This window comes from Bos grunniens, chromosome 1 (genome assembly GCF_055505025.1).
Source record: "Bos grunniens cultivar Pamir isolate PY7600 chromosome 1, Bosgru_T2T1.0, whole genome shotgun sequence".
NCBI lineage: Eukaryota > Metazoa > Chordata > Mammalia > Artiodactyla > Bovidae > Bos > Bos grunniens.
In genome coordinates this window covers 154,538,081-154,553,282 of record NC_141165.1, presented here as the reverse complement: position 1 = coordinate 154,553,282, position 15,202 = coordinate 154,538,081, and the positions used below count along the sequence as shown (strand labels likewise).

The following is a 15,202-nucleotide window of genomic DNA, read 5'->3' as shown; positions in this document are numbered from 1 at the left end:
CACAGACATAGAGAACAAATGTGTGGATACCAAGGGGCAGGGGAGGAATTGGGAGATTCGAGTTGACACATATATGTGTGTCTGTGTGTGTATACACACACACATATATATATTACTGATACTATGTATAAAATAGATAATTAATGAGAAACTACTGTATATAGCACAGAGAGTTCTACTTAACGCACTGTGATGACCTGAATGGGAGGGAAATCCAAAAGGGAGGAGAGATATATATATATATATATGTATGCCTGATTCATTTTGCTGAAGAGTAGAGACCAACACAACTTTGTAAAGTAACTATGCACCAATAAAAGTTAATCCTTAATAAAAAAAAATGAAACTTATGATCATATGGCAATAAATAGAGCCATTAGAATGACAAAGAGGCAGAGGAAATGATACAAGATGCACAGACAAAATATTTTCATCAAATCTTATCCGTTGCAGATAAGGTAAATGTCTCAGTGGTTTTCGTTTCCCATCTTTAGATTATTCCGCCCCGTGCTGGAGTCATCAGCGCCCCCCAGAGCCACGCACGGGTGTCTGCTGGGAGACTGACTCCTGAAAGCCAAAGCAAAACCTCAGAAGTACTGAAAGGTAGACCCGTAGTCGAAACGGCAGTGCCATTCTGTATCCTTCCCTTCCACTTCTTTTCTTTTTTCTTTCGCAATCTCTCACTTTATACAACTTGCTCAAATTCTTTCTCTCTCTCTCTCTTTTTTTTTTTCCTGTCTTTCTGTATGCCATAATAAAGGAGGCTACTGGGGGCTGAGACAGGGACTGGAATTTCCTACCATTTCCTGAAAGGAAGGATAAACTCAGTTTTCCAGAGAATGCCTAACATCTGGAAATTACTTTCTTTAGGGCCAGCTCTTCTTCCCGAGCCCCTGAAGCCTCAGGCCGCCCTTCCTGTGCCGCCTTCTCTTGCGCCACCTGTTCAGAAGATGCAGGAGCCTCTCATCCCGGTGGCCGCACCTCTGGCCCAGGCTGCCCTGCAGCCCAGCCTGGAAACGCCCCCGCAGCCACCCCCTCGAAGCAGGTCGTCCCACAGCTTGCCTTCTGAGCCTCCGGCGCAGCCGCAGGTAAGGCCTTCCAGCGGGGAGAAAGATCATCTGGGTGGGTGGGTGGGTGTGGGTGTGTGTGGGTGGGTGGGTGGGTGTGTGTGTGTGTGTGAGTGTGTGTGGGCCTTTGCTTACATTTTGTTTTGTTTTTCCCTTTTTTTTTTTTTTTTTTACTGAGGCATATTTGATGCTCTTGCTGTAGTCTTTGAACATCCTTATTTTAATTATTAGCTTTAGAAAAAACACCTAAGATTTGATTTTTTAAAAAATTTTGTCATTTGCTAGTAATAACATGTTTAGATATGACTTCAACCAGTGAATGTCATTTGACCACTCAGACTCATCACACAACAAAAGCACGTTTGGCCGTTTGAGGGTTTGGGTTTTTTGTTTGTTTGTCCAACCTGTTGTCTAGATCACGGGTTCTCAGAGAGTGACCCTAGATTAGGGCTCTTTCCCTAAAGGCTTTTTTCCCTAAAACTTCCAAGCGGCCCCCAGGCTGTTTACTTTGTTTAAAGAGTAGGTGATTTTTTTGGTTATTCTGTGTGTAATTTACTTTGGATACTTAATTAGAGTGGACAGTAATAACTTAGTTTCTTTTTGTTCACAGCTATTAGATTAGTTTTGTCCTTTACCTCCTGGACAGAAAGGCAGTCAGGTCAATCCCTGGCCATTGGCAGTAAATTTCCAATAATCCTATCTCTCCTGATGCTGCAGTTAGCTCTTTTCAGTGATGGAGTCGGCACTGGGCTTCCTTGGGGATCTCTAACAGTTTCAGACACTACTGGATCCATTTAGATGTTTCAGGCATGCAGCAGCAGGCTTATTAACCAAAGTAAAAGCCATCAAAATAATGTTCTCATGAGTATCACATAGAAAATAGTACCATTGCCTTGGTGGGTGGAAATCACAGGATCACAAGGACTTTTGTTATACCAGAGTGATCTCACATTGGAAAGCCTTCTGGTGTGTATACACAAAGTTGTTTCAACACAAGAATATTCATGCGAGTTGAATTGTTTTACTTGGAGGCTGTTTTACTTAGTATTTATTATATACATCTCAGTAAAATCATTAAAATAAGGTTTATCTTTAGCATAAGTTTATCTTTAGTATAAGGTTTATCTTTATATTTCTGTTGTCTAGCCTCACATTGAATTTTATCCAAAAGTTTTAACTTGAAAATGCCATCAAGGCCAAAGAACTGAAGTCTAAGTCTGCTTTTATTTTGGAATAGTCTAAAATACAGAAATATTACACTGGTGATGTCCCTTAAGCATGTTTATAATAATAGTTTGCATTTATTTTTACAGATATGTGAATATGTCCAGCTAATTGGCAGAAGTTAGCAGTTTCTTATGCTTCTTCATAGTGAAAAAAAGATTATAAAGTAAATATGAATCTTGAAACAATATGAATAGTTAGCAATTAGCACTTACTTATCAGACTATTGGTCACATTTTTTAAAAAGCTAAGACGGATATATAATTGAGAATAATGTTCTCTTAAGCTAATGAACACCAAAAAGTATTATATAGTTGAGGATGCTGAAGATATATAGTAATTATAGAAGCCCTTCAAACAATAAATGTCCATTATTTTCTCTTTGCCAATCTACTTTTAGTGCATGATGATTTTTTCTTTTCATTTTCTTATAAGGTGTAGTATTTATTATTATTGTTTTTTAGTGTAATTGGAGGGCAAGAAACTTTCAAAGAAGCCATCTTAAAGCTTTGTATTACTACAGTTTTAGGACAGAAAGTGATCATGATTTTCACAGTAAAGGTGAACCCTAATTCCTAAAACTCCATAAAATGTTCTCAGTATTGAAAGTAGGTGTGGTACTCTGAACAACTTCAGAAGAACACACTGTCAAAGAAGATTGCAGTTCTCAGTAGAAAGTCATCTTGTGACACAAAGAGTACAGGATGAATATTCCGTGACTGCCATCTATCATTTTCTTAGGTCATTTTCCCCTGTTTTGCTTTCTGATTTTCATTGGAATGGGTATGGTGATTTGCTGACGAAGCACAGCAAGCCTGTGCTTTCTGTGTGGTTTAGTAGATTGTATTCTTGACTCTTACATTCTGCTCATCAAAACTGTGAAAGGTGTTTGTTATAAGCCTTTCTTTGCCTCAGTCATTGATATCAAATCCCTCTACACATTACATACACAGACACACTTTCCTGGAGAGTGGAGGTCTTGTTCACGTGTAGGCTGCCTTTGTGCAAGATCACAAAGAGCTTAGTTTCCTCCTGGGAGCTTACAGAAAGATAGGGAGGCATTTTACCTTTTTTGCCTTTTTCATTTTGAACCATAAAAATAATGCCTATTCAAAAAATAATGAACATCTAAAGTCTTAAAAATTCTTCTATAATGGCTATAACTTGAAGAGGGTGAGTTAGTAAAATAACTCACATTTTGATATTTTGGTAATAATATGAAACAGTCTTAGAATTGAACTTAGTAGTTTTTACAAGTCTTTATTAATTCTGCCAAAAATATACAAGGTATTTAAAACATAGACCCACACATGACCCAGCTTTACTTGTTATTACTATTTAAATTATTTGATTCTATAATTCTATATAGAAAAGATTCTTCTAATTCAAGTGATTATATGTTATATATCCTTTAGAAAATGTAAAAATGCCCCACTTATCTGACTTTCAATGTCTTAGGCATCTGATTATCAGCTGAAAACCAGAAGTCAGGAATCCAATGGGAAGTAAAGTAATAGCATCATAGCTATACTATTGGAGTGACAGCCGATAGTGAGGGAAGAGGCCAAGTAGAAAATCTCAGGACTTCCCTGGCAGTCCAGTGGTTAAGACCCCGTGCTCCCAATGCAGAGGGCATGCATTCGATCCCTGGTCAGGGAACTAAGATCCAGCATGCTGTGCAGCACAGCCAAAAAAGAAAAAAAAAAAATCTCAGCTTTCTGGATCAATTTAATACCATCCCCTTGCATCTTAGTATAAACCCATTCCCAGTTTTTATCCAACTCTTACAAAACTAATGCATCAGGATCATCAGGAAAGGTTCAATTCAGGAGTCTCATGTTTTGTAGTAACACATTTTATATAATATAAATATATAATAAATATATTATTTATAAAATAATTTACTATAGAATGGTGTCTCTCGAATCTGTCTAAGTGAGTTATGGTATTTTAAAATAAGGTAAGCTTTAAATATTGGGGAAGATTTGTTCAAACTGTTTCTTAAGAATACTGTAATTTTTTAAAGTACTGCTGTTATAGAAAGATTGTGATTTCATCTTTAGTATCACCCTTCAGAAAATTTGAGTGATAGATTAATAGAACAAGCCTGGATCCTGACCATGTTAAAATAAATACCAGTTTTCACTTTTCTGCAAAGTGGTGCCATTTTGAACAATTTCTCTAATCATGATAAACCCATAGGCTGTCTTAAGGCTGTGTCCTAACCTTCTTGGGCTGCCGTAACAAAATACCATGAACTGGGTGACTCAGGCAGTAGAAATTTGTCTTCTCAAGTTCTGGAGGCTAGAAGCCCGAGATCAGGATGCCAGCATGGTTGGGTTCTGCTGGGGCCTCTTCTCCTGTGCCCACATGGCCTTTCCTTGGTGCTTGCACAAGGGAAGAAAGAGCAAGCCCTCTGGTGTGTCTCCTACAAAGGGTGCTAGTTCCATCAAGAGGGCCCACTCTCACGACCTCATCTGACCCCAGTCACCTCCCAGAGGCCACGTCTCCAAATACCATCACATAAGAAGGTTGGGGTTCAGCATACGAATCTGAGGGGACACAAACATTTCACCCATAGCCTGCTGAAAATACTTCAGTGCTCCAGTAATGTATTTGGAATATTATTTTTGGAATGACTACTTTGAGCTAGTTAGTAATCAACCTCAGATAAAATTAAATCCTGAGCCCTATTACAGCAATACATTTTATTGTCTCTTGATCTTATACTGTGACCTGCAGGTCTCACTGCTGTTGGATTTTGTACATAATATAAAACTGAAAGTGTTTTGAATTGTTAGGGTTGCTGCTTGGTCTCAGATTGTCCTCCTAACTCTTTCCCTTGATGTCTATGTTTCGTTTTCTCAAAGCAGGAGCAACCATCAGGGTAACAGGTATCGGATTATTTCTCAATCTTATATGTGCTTCTCATCTGTCTTAGCACAGTAGATGTATGAATCTTTCGCTTCATACATCTAAATTCTCACCCATTTTTAAAAACCACCTGTCCACATTAATAAATTCTGTTATCATACCATAAAACCTGCTTTTTTTCTTAGTATTTTGAATTCTTAGGAACCATTTTAGTTATTCTTGCTAATGCTTTCCCATTTTGCTTTTTTTTTTTACAAAAATTAACAAGACTAAAAAGTATAACTTTAAGAAGGTAAGCTTTAGATATATGAAAGTGTATCTGGCAAAACCAAATTGGTTCTTGGTTTTAACAATGGCATAATTATGTAAGTATAAAATTCAATTTTTTTCCTAGATTTCTTTTGGGAAATTAAAAAAACCCAAAAAACTAGTAGCATGTAGATTATAACTGGTAGCACTAGGAGATTTTTTTTTTGTTAAAGAAGAATTGATGATTTACAAAAATGAAAATGAACATTATAGCAGGATTATTTAAGGGCCTTTCCAACACCCTTTTCTGTAAAAAATACCATCATCATTAATGTCAAGTCATCATAAATACTGCTTAGATATATAGAAATTCATTCTAATGTAATGAATGATGATGTGGCTCTCATAATTTCAAATCTCATTGGGCAAAATGATCATGTTTCTGTTAAATTACCTTTAACTTATTTTGAAAGAAAAATTTGTTAATATATGAAAATAAAGATATTTAAATGTGCAACATTTATTTGGCAAAAGCCTATTATTCTAAGCTGTACAAAGCATAAACTTCCTACCTATAATGTCTGTGTCATGGACTCTGTCTACCATGGGAGAATCGGGGCCCAGACCCACTCAAGTACTTCTGTTTTGTCATATGAATCGTAAATAACCCAGTCATTACTGGTAATGTGTAGCTAATTGTAATTTTACAGCATCTATAGTAAATTTGTCTCTCAAGTACTATAATACACTTAGAATACAGTTTAGAATTTATGACATGTCTGCTTTTTAATTTTGTTCAAATTTATTGTCATATTAAGTTTGAAGAAAAATAAAACTTGTTTACTTAAAGTATACTATAGATTAGTTGAATAAAATAGATCCTAGAGAGTGATTCACGTAAGAAGTTATCCACACTGTTTCCTTTTGCAAATGAGCAGCCTTCCTTATTCTTTTTTTTTTTTTTTTTTTGCCACTCCATGTGGCTTGTGGGGTCTCTGTTCCCTGACCAGGGGTTGAACCCAGGCCCTGGCAGTGAAAGCAGAGAGCCCTAATCACTGGATCGGAGGGGAATTAGCCTTCCCTATTCTTAAGCACCAAGTTACTGTTTAAGAAGATGCAATTATGTTTTATTGGAGTTTCCCAGGCAGCTCAGTGATAAAGAATCTGTCTGCTAAAGAAGAAGACACAGGTTCAATCCTGGGTCAGGAATATTCCCTGGAGAAGGGAATGGCAACCCACTCCAGTTTTCTTACCTGGTAAATCCCATGGACAGAGGAGCCTGGTGGGCTATAGTTTGTAGTCGTCTTGTGGGGTCACAGAGTCAGATATGACTTAGAGACTAAAATAAGAACAGCAAAACAATGTTTTATTGAGACTGCTGCTCTTTTTCTCAACGTATCTTATGAATGTTTAGTTACTTGCTTTAACAATGACCTAAATTCATTTTGGGTCATGCTGCATTTTGTACATTGCCAAGTCTCTAGCTAAGTAAAATTCTCCCTGTCCTGTGCTTTTCTTACCTTTAATTTGGCATAAATATCCAAGTCACCCACCTAGTTTTAACAATTATATAGAGTTTTTTTTTTTTTTTAATTAAAATGGAGTTCCTGATAAAGCTAGCTACTTTTCTCGTACAGCCAGGCTTCAGTTCAATGTTTCCCTTAGGAAAGTAGCCTGTGCCCGGTACCACAGCCGGGCTCCACTCCAGCCGGCTTCTTTGTGAACTGGGCACACAGGGCAGACTTTTCATAACTGTGAAGTAAGTCTGACCCCTCCTCCTGCCAGTAACTGTTCACAGCCAGCTCTGCCATGCATAGCTTTATTTTGGTTGAAGAATTACTATCCCAGATAGAAACAGGATTCCTCCCCCCACCACGCCATCCAGTTTAAAGAATCATTGCAGTTAGTTACAACCTATCTAAAGATGAGGAAGGTCAATTAAAAAATATTTTCACATTCAGAATTTATTCTACAAAGGAGAGCTGACGTTAAAAGGCAAAGAATGCTTTGAAAATTTTATTCTACAAGTGGAAAAGGAAATGATGCATTGTCTTCAGCTTATGAATACAGATATACTAATAAAATTATTATCCATAAAGTTGAATTTCCATAGTAACATTAACTCTCAATGAAAATATATTTCAAAAAACAATGAAACCACATCATCATCACAGATGGGTGTTGGAAGTTTATTCATAGCGATTTAGCATAAACTTTGTATTGAATGTGAGTTTTTTAAGTTCATTTGATTATCTGATAGAACTGGGCATGAACCAAACTCATCTGCTAATTCAGTGCAGTTCTCCATTTTACATATCAATACTTGCATGGATGAAATAAGTTGTATTTATAAAAGAACTTATTTAGCAGAGAGTTTTTTAAAAAAAAAAAAATTTCATGGTACTTGTTTAACCACCAGAGTAACAGACTACACAAAGCTCCTTTTTTTATTTTTTGAGTATGTATACTTGACCCCTTCAGAATGAAGAATAATTGAGACAGGAAACAGGGGGGGCATTCAAAGTAACCATATTGCTTTTTGTTTGTTCTGATTATTCAGTGGGCTCTCTCTTTCCCAGGTGAAAACAAACGGAGTCTCCGCCGTCAGACTGGACTCGCCATTAAAGAGTGACCCATTTGAAGATTTGTCATTGAACCTGCTTGCTGTATCAAAGGCTCAGCCATCTGTTCACACCCCAAACCCAAGGGGGTTGACGCCGTTGCCTTCTGCAGCCCCAAGTAACACCAACACTCTGAGTTCTGTAAGCTGCATGCCGACAATGCCTCCAATTCCAGCCCGGAGTAAATCCCAGGAAAACACGCGATGTTCCCCAAACCCGTTCATCCCAAGCTCGAGCAGCACAAATCCTTTCACCGACAGGACCGCCGCTCCTGGAAACCCCTTTCGAGCTGAGTCTCAAGAATCAGAGGCCACTTCATGGTTCTCCAAAGAAGAGCCTGTTGCTCCGAGTCCATTCTCTTCGCTGAGGCCTCTGGATCAGAACAGTAGCAAGCCTTCATCCTCCCTGGATGGGTTTAAGGACAGTTTTGATCCACAGGGCCTGTCTGCACTAACAGTCAGCAACCCCAAAGGATGGGTAACCTTCGAGGAAGAAGAGGACTTTGGTGTGACAGGGAAGTCAGGGTCCACTCGCCCAGACGTTTTCCTGGGTAAGCAGCTGAGCTCGTCTCCTGGCTCCAAGGTGATGCTTGGTGATGACTGGGGTAGGAGTACCGATGTGTCTCTTTGTGTGTTGCCAGCAAGACCACCACCCCCACCGCCTGTCCCTCTGCTCCCACCTGGCACCACCCCTCCCGCAGACGCTTTCACAGCCCTGGCCTCTAAGGCATCACCCACGCTAGACTTGACAGAAAGATAACGTCACACAGTAGAGAGTCCCTTTAGTTTTGGCAGGGTACAGCCAAAAGATTTGGGCATTCGTTATTCATGATGTGCAATAAGTAATTGTTAAGTGCACTGATGTTGTCATGAAATACCACTATTTAATGTGTACAGAGTTGGAATATGTGTATATCAGAATTAAGGAAAATTTTTTCTCATTATTAACTGGAATTTTGGTGTGTTTCTGTTTGGATAAATAAGAGAGAGTAGAAGCCATAAAAAGTGCTCAAAGCTATTTTAGAAAACAGTCCTCATTTAGAAATTCTTCATCAGTCTCCTTTAGAGCATCTCACAAAGCCCAGACAACTTCTAGACGACATTGCTGCCAGCCCTTTCCTACTTGTCAACAATTGGTATCTATAAGTATTTACCAAAGAGCCGTCAAAGGTATACTGGAACAGAATTTAGAAAGACATTGCTTAAAAAAAAAGTGTATACACACACAAACACACAAATGTATACACTTACATACTGGTAAAATACATCACTTAAATTCTAGGGTATAAGTCAGACCAAATTTTTACCTAAAAGTTGTAACAGAGTTCTCTTTTCCATATAATCAAATGGATGGTTGAAAATGAAATTTGGACATTTCCATTATCTTTCTTTCCAAATCTAGAGTAATCTCACGACGGAACCAGAATTTGCCCCCGTTGCACACCCACCCCTTCTGACACACACACCACACACCCCCTTGTCACTCTGGTCCCACACCTCTGCCTGCTTTTCTGGGGGAGGAGCTTCTTGCAGCCGGAAGTAGCATATTGTGTGGACCGACCCCCCTGTCCTTTCAAAACAGCACGCTGGCTACAGATAGCAGGGAGGCACGTGCCACCAAATTCAGTGAGAAGTAAATGGGAGTTCAAGGTCCACGGAGGTGTCCGAGGATGGCCCTCCTCGCTTCTCTAGCTGGTGAGCCGGGCAGCCCCGACCCCGGGGGCGCTGAACTGGAATCTGCTGCGTGTTCTCTCGCCCCATCTGTGATGCTGCTTTATGTTCTTAGAGGCTACACCTCAAATTAGCTGTGGATTTTGTCTCCTGCACTGCCAGTATGCAGCTGATCCTGCTTTTGATTAATTTTATGAAGACGTTGATGACTTATAGAGAATGTAGTATTTTGATATCATTGAGGAAATCCCAGTCAGAAAATTCCTGGAGCAATAGTTGTTTTGTTGTTAGTTTGAAATCACTTTTACCCATTATATTAGCGTTTTATACAAAGAGTTGTAAATGTCACCTGAATTCCGTTGTCCACATTTAACCTTTAAACATGTGCATTGGGGGAATATCAGAAAATGGAGTTCACGACTAAGAATACATAAGATGTAAAAAAGCACAGCAAGCTGCATCGCACTTAACCACATAAAGCAAAACTATTAGGAAAAAGCACTTTTCTAAATGCTCAAATGTTATCAGAATACTATATTTATAAAAGTAATTCTCTCTCTATTAACAGCCAGGAATTGCTGTTAGAAATAACTCTCGTGAGTTTTATATTGTGCTTTTGGGGGGGGGGGGTCTAATCATTTCAGCAGTAGTATATTTTAAACAGCAGTATTACTATAAGCAATGTGCTTCAAAATGTGAATTAACTTGTTGAAACTGTGGCTTTAACATCTGTGTGATTAGTGTATATGGTATTTGCTCTCCGTTAGGAAAATAACTCATTATAAACTTTAGTGCGACTGCAGTTCTGTGAGCAGTGTTTCCTATTGAATAGAAACTACTGTCTAAAATACACATATCAAGCAGCAGCTCAGCCTTTATCAGGAAATTCTGCTGATACTTGGCAAGTTGCTGAAAAAGTGCACAAAGTTATGACAGACAGTTAAAGGTACACTGCAAATAACTAGCCATTATTCTACATATTATTACAATATGGACCAGTTCTGTTAAAAGCAGAGCAGAAACTAGACACTAAGGATCTCTCTGTGAGTTCTTTGTTCTCTATAGTAGATTGCTGTTTATAGGTAAGAACTTTATTGCTTATGTGGCACACAGTATTTATAACTATGTACTTTATAGGAGTACAGTATTAAAGTCAGTGGCATATAAACACTGAACATATCCTGTGAAGTTTGCTGTCATATGAAATAAATATACCTGTCTTTACCATACTGACTGCTTTGCTCAAAAGGGAAGAACTTTTCTCAGCTATTTTCCTTTAACTTTACATAGATGAGTTTGGCGATATTTGAGGATTAATTCTTACTGTCAAATCAGTTTTGTTTTTTTTTCCAAATCAGGTATTTTAATTCAAGATGTTATTCTCATCCATTGTATTTCTCTGTGTGATTGTTGTTCAGTCACTCAGTCATGTCCAACTCTTGGCGGCTCTATGCACTGCAGCACGCCAGGCTTTCCTGTCCTTCACCATCTCCTAGAGCTTGCTCAAACTTGGGTCCATTGAGTCGGTGATGCCATCCAACCATCTCAGCCTCTGTCTCTATGTGATACTTCTGCTGAAAGTAGGAAGCTATTCTCAAATTACTAATTGTCATTAAGAAGTCATATGCTTATTCTGTAAGAAAGGCCCTCATTCAACATCTTGCTGGCTTGAAAATAACACAGGAGGCATGAATGATGATTTTCTGACCCACAGCAAAAGAAACAGCTGGGGGGTGGGGGTGGGGCGGGTGAGGGGAGCAGAGGGGAAACAGGCTAACGAATAGCCAGACAAAAGAAGAGATTGCCTTAAAAGACCTAAAGTAAGAGACTGAGGCTGGTGTTCCTGTGAGTATTGCCTTTTTTTCAGATTGCAATTTCAAACAATAACCTTGATTCTTAAATAATTCAATTATGTTCATTAATCTCTGTTTAAGAAGTTACAGATACAGAATAATAGGCTTTGTAAAAACTTTTTATTTTAAGGTAACTGTAGATTTGTATGGGCTTCCATGGTAGCTCAGACAGTAAAGAACCTGCCTGTCAATGCAGGAGACAACAGGTTTGATCCCTGGGTCGGGAAGATCCCCTGGAGAAGGAAATGGCTACCCACTCCAGTATTCTTGCCTGGAGAATCCCCTGGACAGAGGAGCCTGGCAGGCTACAGTGCATGGGCACAGCATAGCAACTAAACAACAACGTGCAGTTGTAAGAAATAATACAGAAAGATCCCAGGTATCCTTTACCCAGTGGTAACATTTGCAAAACTATAGTGCAGTACCACAGCCAGGACTTTAACATTGATATAAAAGATGATTCCATCTCCCTGAAGATCCTGCGTGTTGCCTTCTCCCCACTTCTCTCCCATCCCATGCCCTTCTCCTGTGTCCTTAACTTCTGGCAACCACTAATCTATTCTCCATAATAGATTCTGTTGTCCATATTCACTATGATTTTGCTACTTGAAGAATGTTACATAAATGGAATCATGTGTGTATAATTTTTTTTTTTTTTGACTTTTTTACTCAGCACAGTTCTCTGGAGATTCAATAGTGTGTTCCTTTTTATTGTTATATAGTATCCCATGGTATGGATGTATCACAATTGGTTTAACCATTTATTCATCCACTGAAGGACATTTGGGGTGTTCCCAGTTTGGGACTATTATAAATGAAGCTGCTCTGAACACTCATCTCAGGTTTTTATGTGAACGTAAGTTTTCATTTCTCTGGAATAAATGACCAGGGGTACATGCTGGGTCATAGAGTGGTAGCATGCTTGGATTTTTAAAAAGCTTCCAAATTTTCTGCTAGAATGATGGAACCATTTTACATTCCCATCAACAATCTATGAGTGACCCACTTTTTCTTATCTTTGCCTGAATTGCATCGTGGCTTTGTCTTTACCCTAAGAGCTAATGATGGTGAACATGTTTTCATGTGCTTATTTGCCATCTGATGCCTTTTTGTGTGTGAAATGTGTCTTTTGCCCATTTTCTAAATAGATTGTTTTTTAACTGTCATGTTTTGAGGGCTCTTTGTATATTCTAGAGACTCCACCTCTATTGAATATGTGCTTTGTAAATATATTTCTCTGTCTATAGCTTATCTTTCAGCCTCTCCACATGATTTATAGCCAGATCCTAAGCCCTGCAGGTCCACAATTACCAGCATGAGGTGACACAGGAAAACCAAACTCATGTACAAAGCAAAATGCCACTTTATTAATGTTAGGAAAAAAGTCTGACCACATCAAGATATCAAACGTGGAAAAATGGGAACTCATACATTGTTGGTGAGAGGGCAAATTGGCACAGCAATTCTAGAGAACAATTACATAACATCCAGTAGGACTTCCCTGGTGGTCCAGTGGTTAAGAATCCACCTGCCAATGCAGGGGGACATGGATTCAATCCCTGGTCTAGGAAGATTCTACATGTTGCTGAGCAACTAAGCCCATGCACCCCAACTGCTGAACCTGAGTGTTAGAGCCCATGCTATGCAACAAAAGAAGCCACACCATGAGAAGACAGTGCACCACAGCTAGAGAACGCTTTCAGGGAGCAACAAAGACCCAGCACAGTCAAAACATGACTAACTTAAAAAATACATAAATAATGTCCAGTAAGGTTCATATATTCTATCACAACAAATTTGACTTGGAGAGAAATTCTAGGACAAGTGGAGTAGGAATGCACATTGTTTGTAATGGTGAAAACTGGAAAGAAACTAACCCTCAAGAAGGGGATGGAGTGACATATTTCTGGTGGAATACTATGTAGTAGTGAAAATAAGTGAGTGAAATACTAGTAAATTTCAGTATGGAACCATAAAGCAAGGTACAAAATAGTACAGTATGACATTGTTCCGTTCAGTCGCTCAATCGTGTCCGACTCTTTGCGACCCCATGAATCGCAGCACGCCAGGCCTCTCTGTCCATCACCAACTCCCGGAGTTCATTCAGACTCATGTCCATCGAGTCAGTGATGCCATCCAGCCATCTCATCCTCTGTCGTCCCCTTCTCCTCCTGCCCCCAGTCCCTCCCAGCATCAGAGTCCTTTCCAATGAGTCAACTCTTCGCATGAGGTGGCCAAAGTACTGGAGTTTCAGCTTCAGCATCATTCCTTCCAAAGAAATCCCAGGGCTGATCTCCTTCAGAATGGACTGGTTGGGTCTCCTTGCAGTCCAAGGGACTCTCAAGAGTCTTCTCCAACACCACAGTTCAAAAGCATCAATTCTTCAGTGCTCAGCTTTCTTCACAGTCCAACTCACACCCATACATGACCACTGGAAAAACCATAGCCTTGACTAGACGGACCTTTGTTGGCAAAGTAATCTCTCTGCTTTTCAATATGCTATCTAGGTTGGCCATAACTTTGCTTCTAAGGAGCAAGCGTCTTAATTTCATGGCTGCAGTCATCATCTGCAGTGATTTTGGAGCCCAAAAAAATGAAGTCTGACACTGTTTCCACTGTTTCCCCATCTATTTCCCATGACGTGATGGGACCAGATGCCATGATTTTCGTTTTCAACTAATGTCATCTTCGTATGACATCAGTTATATAAAATTTAAAACATACCAAACAATGTTCTCTATTTGTTAGGGATACATATGTGTGTTATGTATGTATGCTCAGTCCCTCAGTTGTTTACAACTCTGTGACCCTATGGACTGTAGCCCACCAAGCCATGGGATTTTCCAGGCAAGAGTACTAGAGTGGGTTGCCACTTCTTTTTTCCAGGAGAAGCTTCCTGACCCAGGATCGAATCCACATCTCCTGGATCTCCTGCATTGCAGCCAGATTCTTTACCTGCTGAGCCATGGGGGAAGTCCCACATACGTGTGTTAATGGTATTAAAACAATTTTTTTTCAGTACAGTAAAAATTCTTTTCCTCTCTGGTTGCCTGATATCTAGCAGTCAACATGAGTGCCCCATTAATTATCTGTATTGGAGTGTTTATCACTACTAATGGATTGCTTCAGCAGATACAAATGCTTATAAGATGCCCTTTACCCTAGAAAGGAAACAGTACCTAAAATATTTAGATAAGCCAAAGTACATAGGAACACACAGATGTCATATTTGTCTTCAAATTCAGAACCCACTTGGGTGACAATACAATAGGCTTTGGCATGATGTATGATCACTTAAACTACAATGAGGAAAAGCTACACACAAAATTTGTATGACACGGCCTGGGTGAGAAGAAAAGGACCTTAAGAAAGCACAGAAAGGACTGCAATGTAAGAATACAAAGGCAAATAGCAGTGCTGTCAAAGATTAAAGATGGTGCACGTGTTCGACCTGTGACAGAGTAGTTAATGGGCTTCCATGGTGGCCCAGTGGTAAAGAATCTGCCTGCCAAGTCAGAGACCCTGTTCAATCCCCGGGGCACGAAGATCCCTTGGAGAAGGAAATGGCAACCCATTCCAGTGTTGTTGCCTGGAGAATCCCTTGGCCAGAGGCTGGTGGGGTACAGTCCATGGGGTTATGGACA

The 15,202-nt window shown here is 39.4% G+C and overlaps 1 protein-coding gene across 33 annotated transcripts in view; it reads left to right on the top strand.

The window, feature by feature from the left end:
- The window catches only part of SYNJ1 (synaptojanin 1), a 94,597-nt gene extending 83,663 nt beyond the window's left edge, over positions 1–10,934 (top strand). For 25 of the 33 annotated variants that reach the window (XM_086413260.1, XM_086413208.1, XM_086413230.1 and 22 more), the window contains 3 exons: positions 495–603; positions 871–1,088; positions 7,994–10,934. In XM_086413260.1, coding sequence (XP_086269386.1) covers positions 495–603; positions 871–1,088; positions 7,994–8,794 — 1,128 coding nt within the window. In that variant the 3' untranslated portion in view covers positions 8,795–10,934. Of the gene's footprint in view, positions 1–494; positions 604–870; positions 1,089–5,161; positions 5,186–7,993 lie in introns of all 33 variants that reach the window. The other 8 variants (XM_086413388.1, XM_086413379.1, XM_086413399.1 and 5 more) reach the window with 4 other exon arrangements.
- Positions 10,935–15,202: the final 4,268 nt, after the last annotated feature.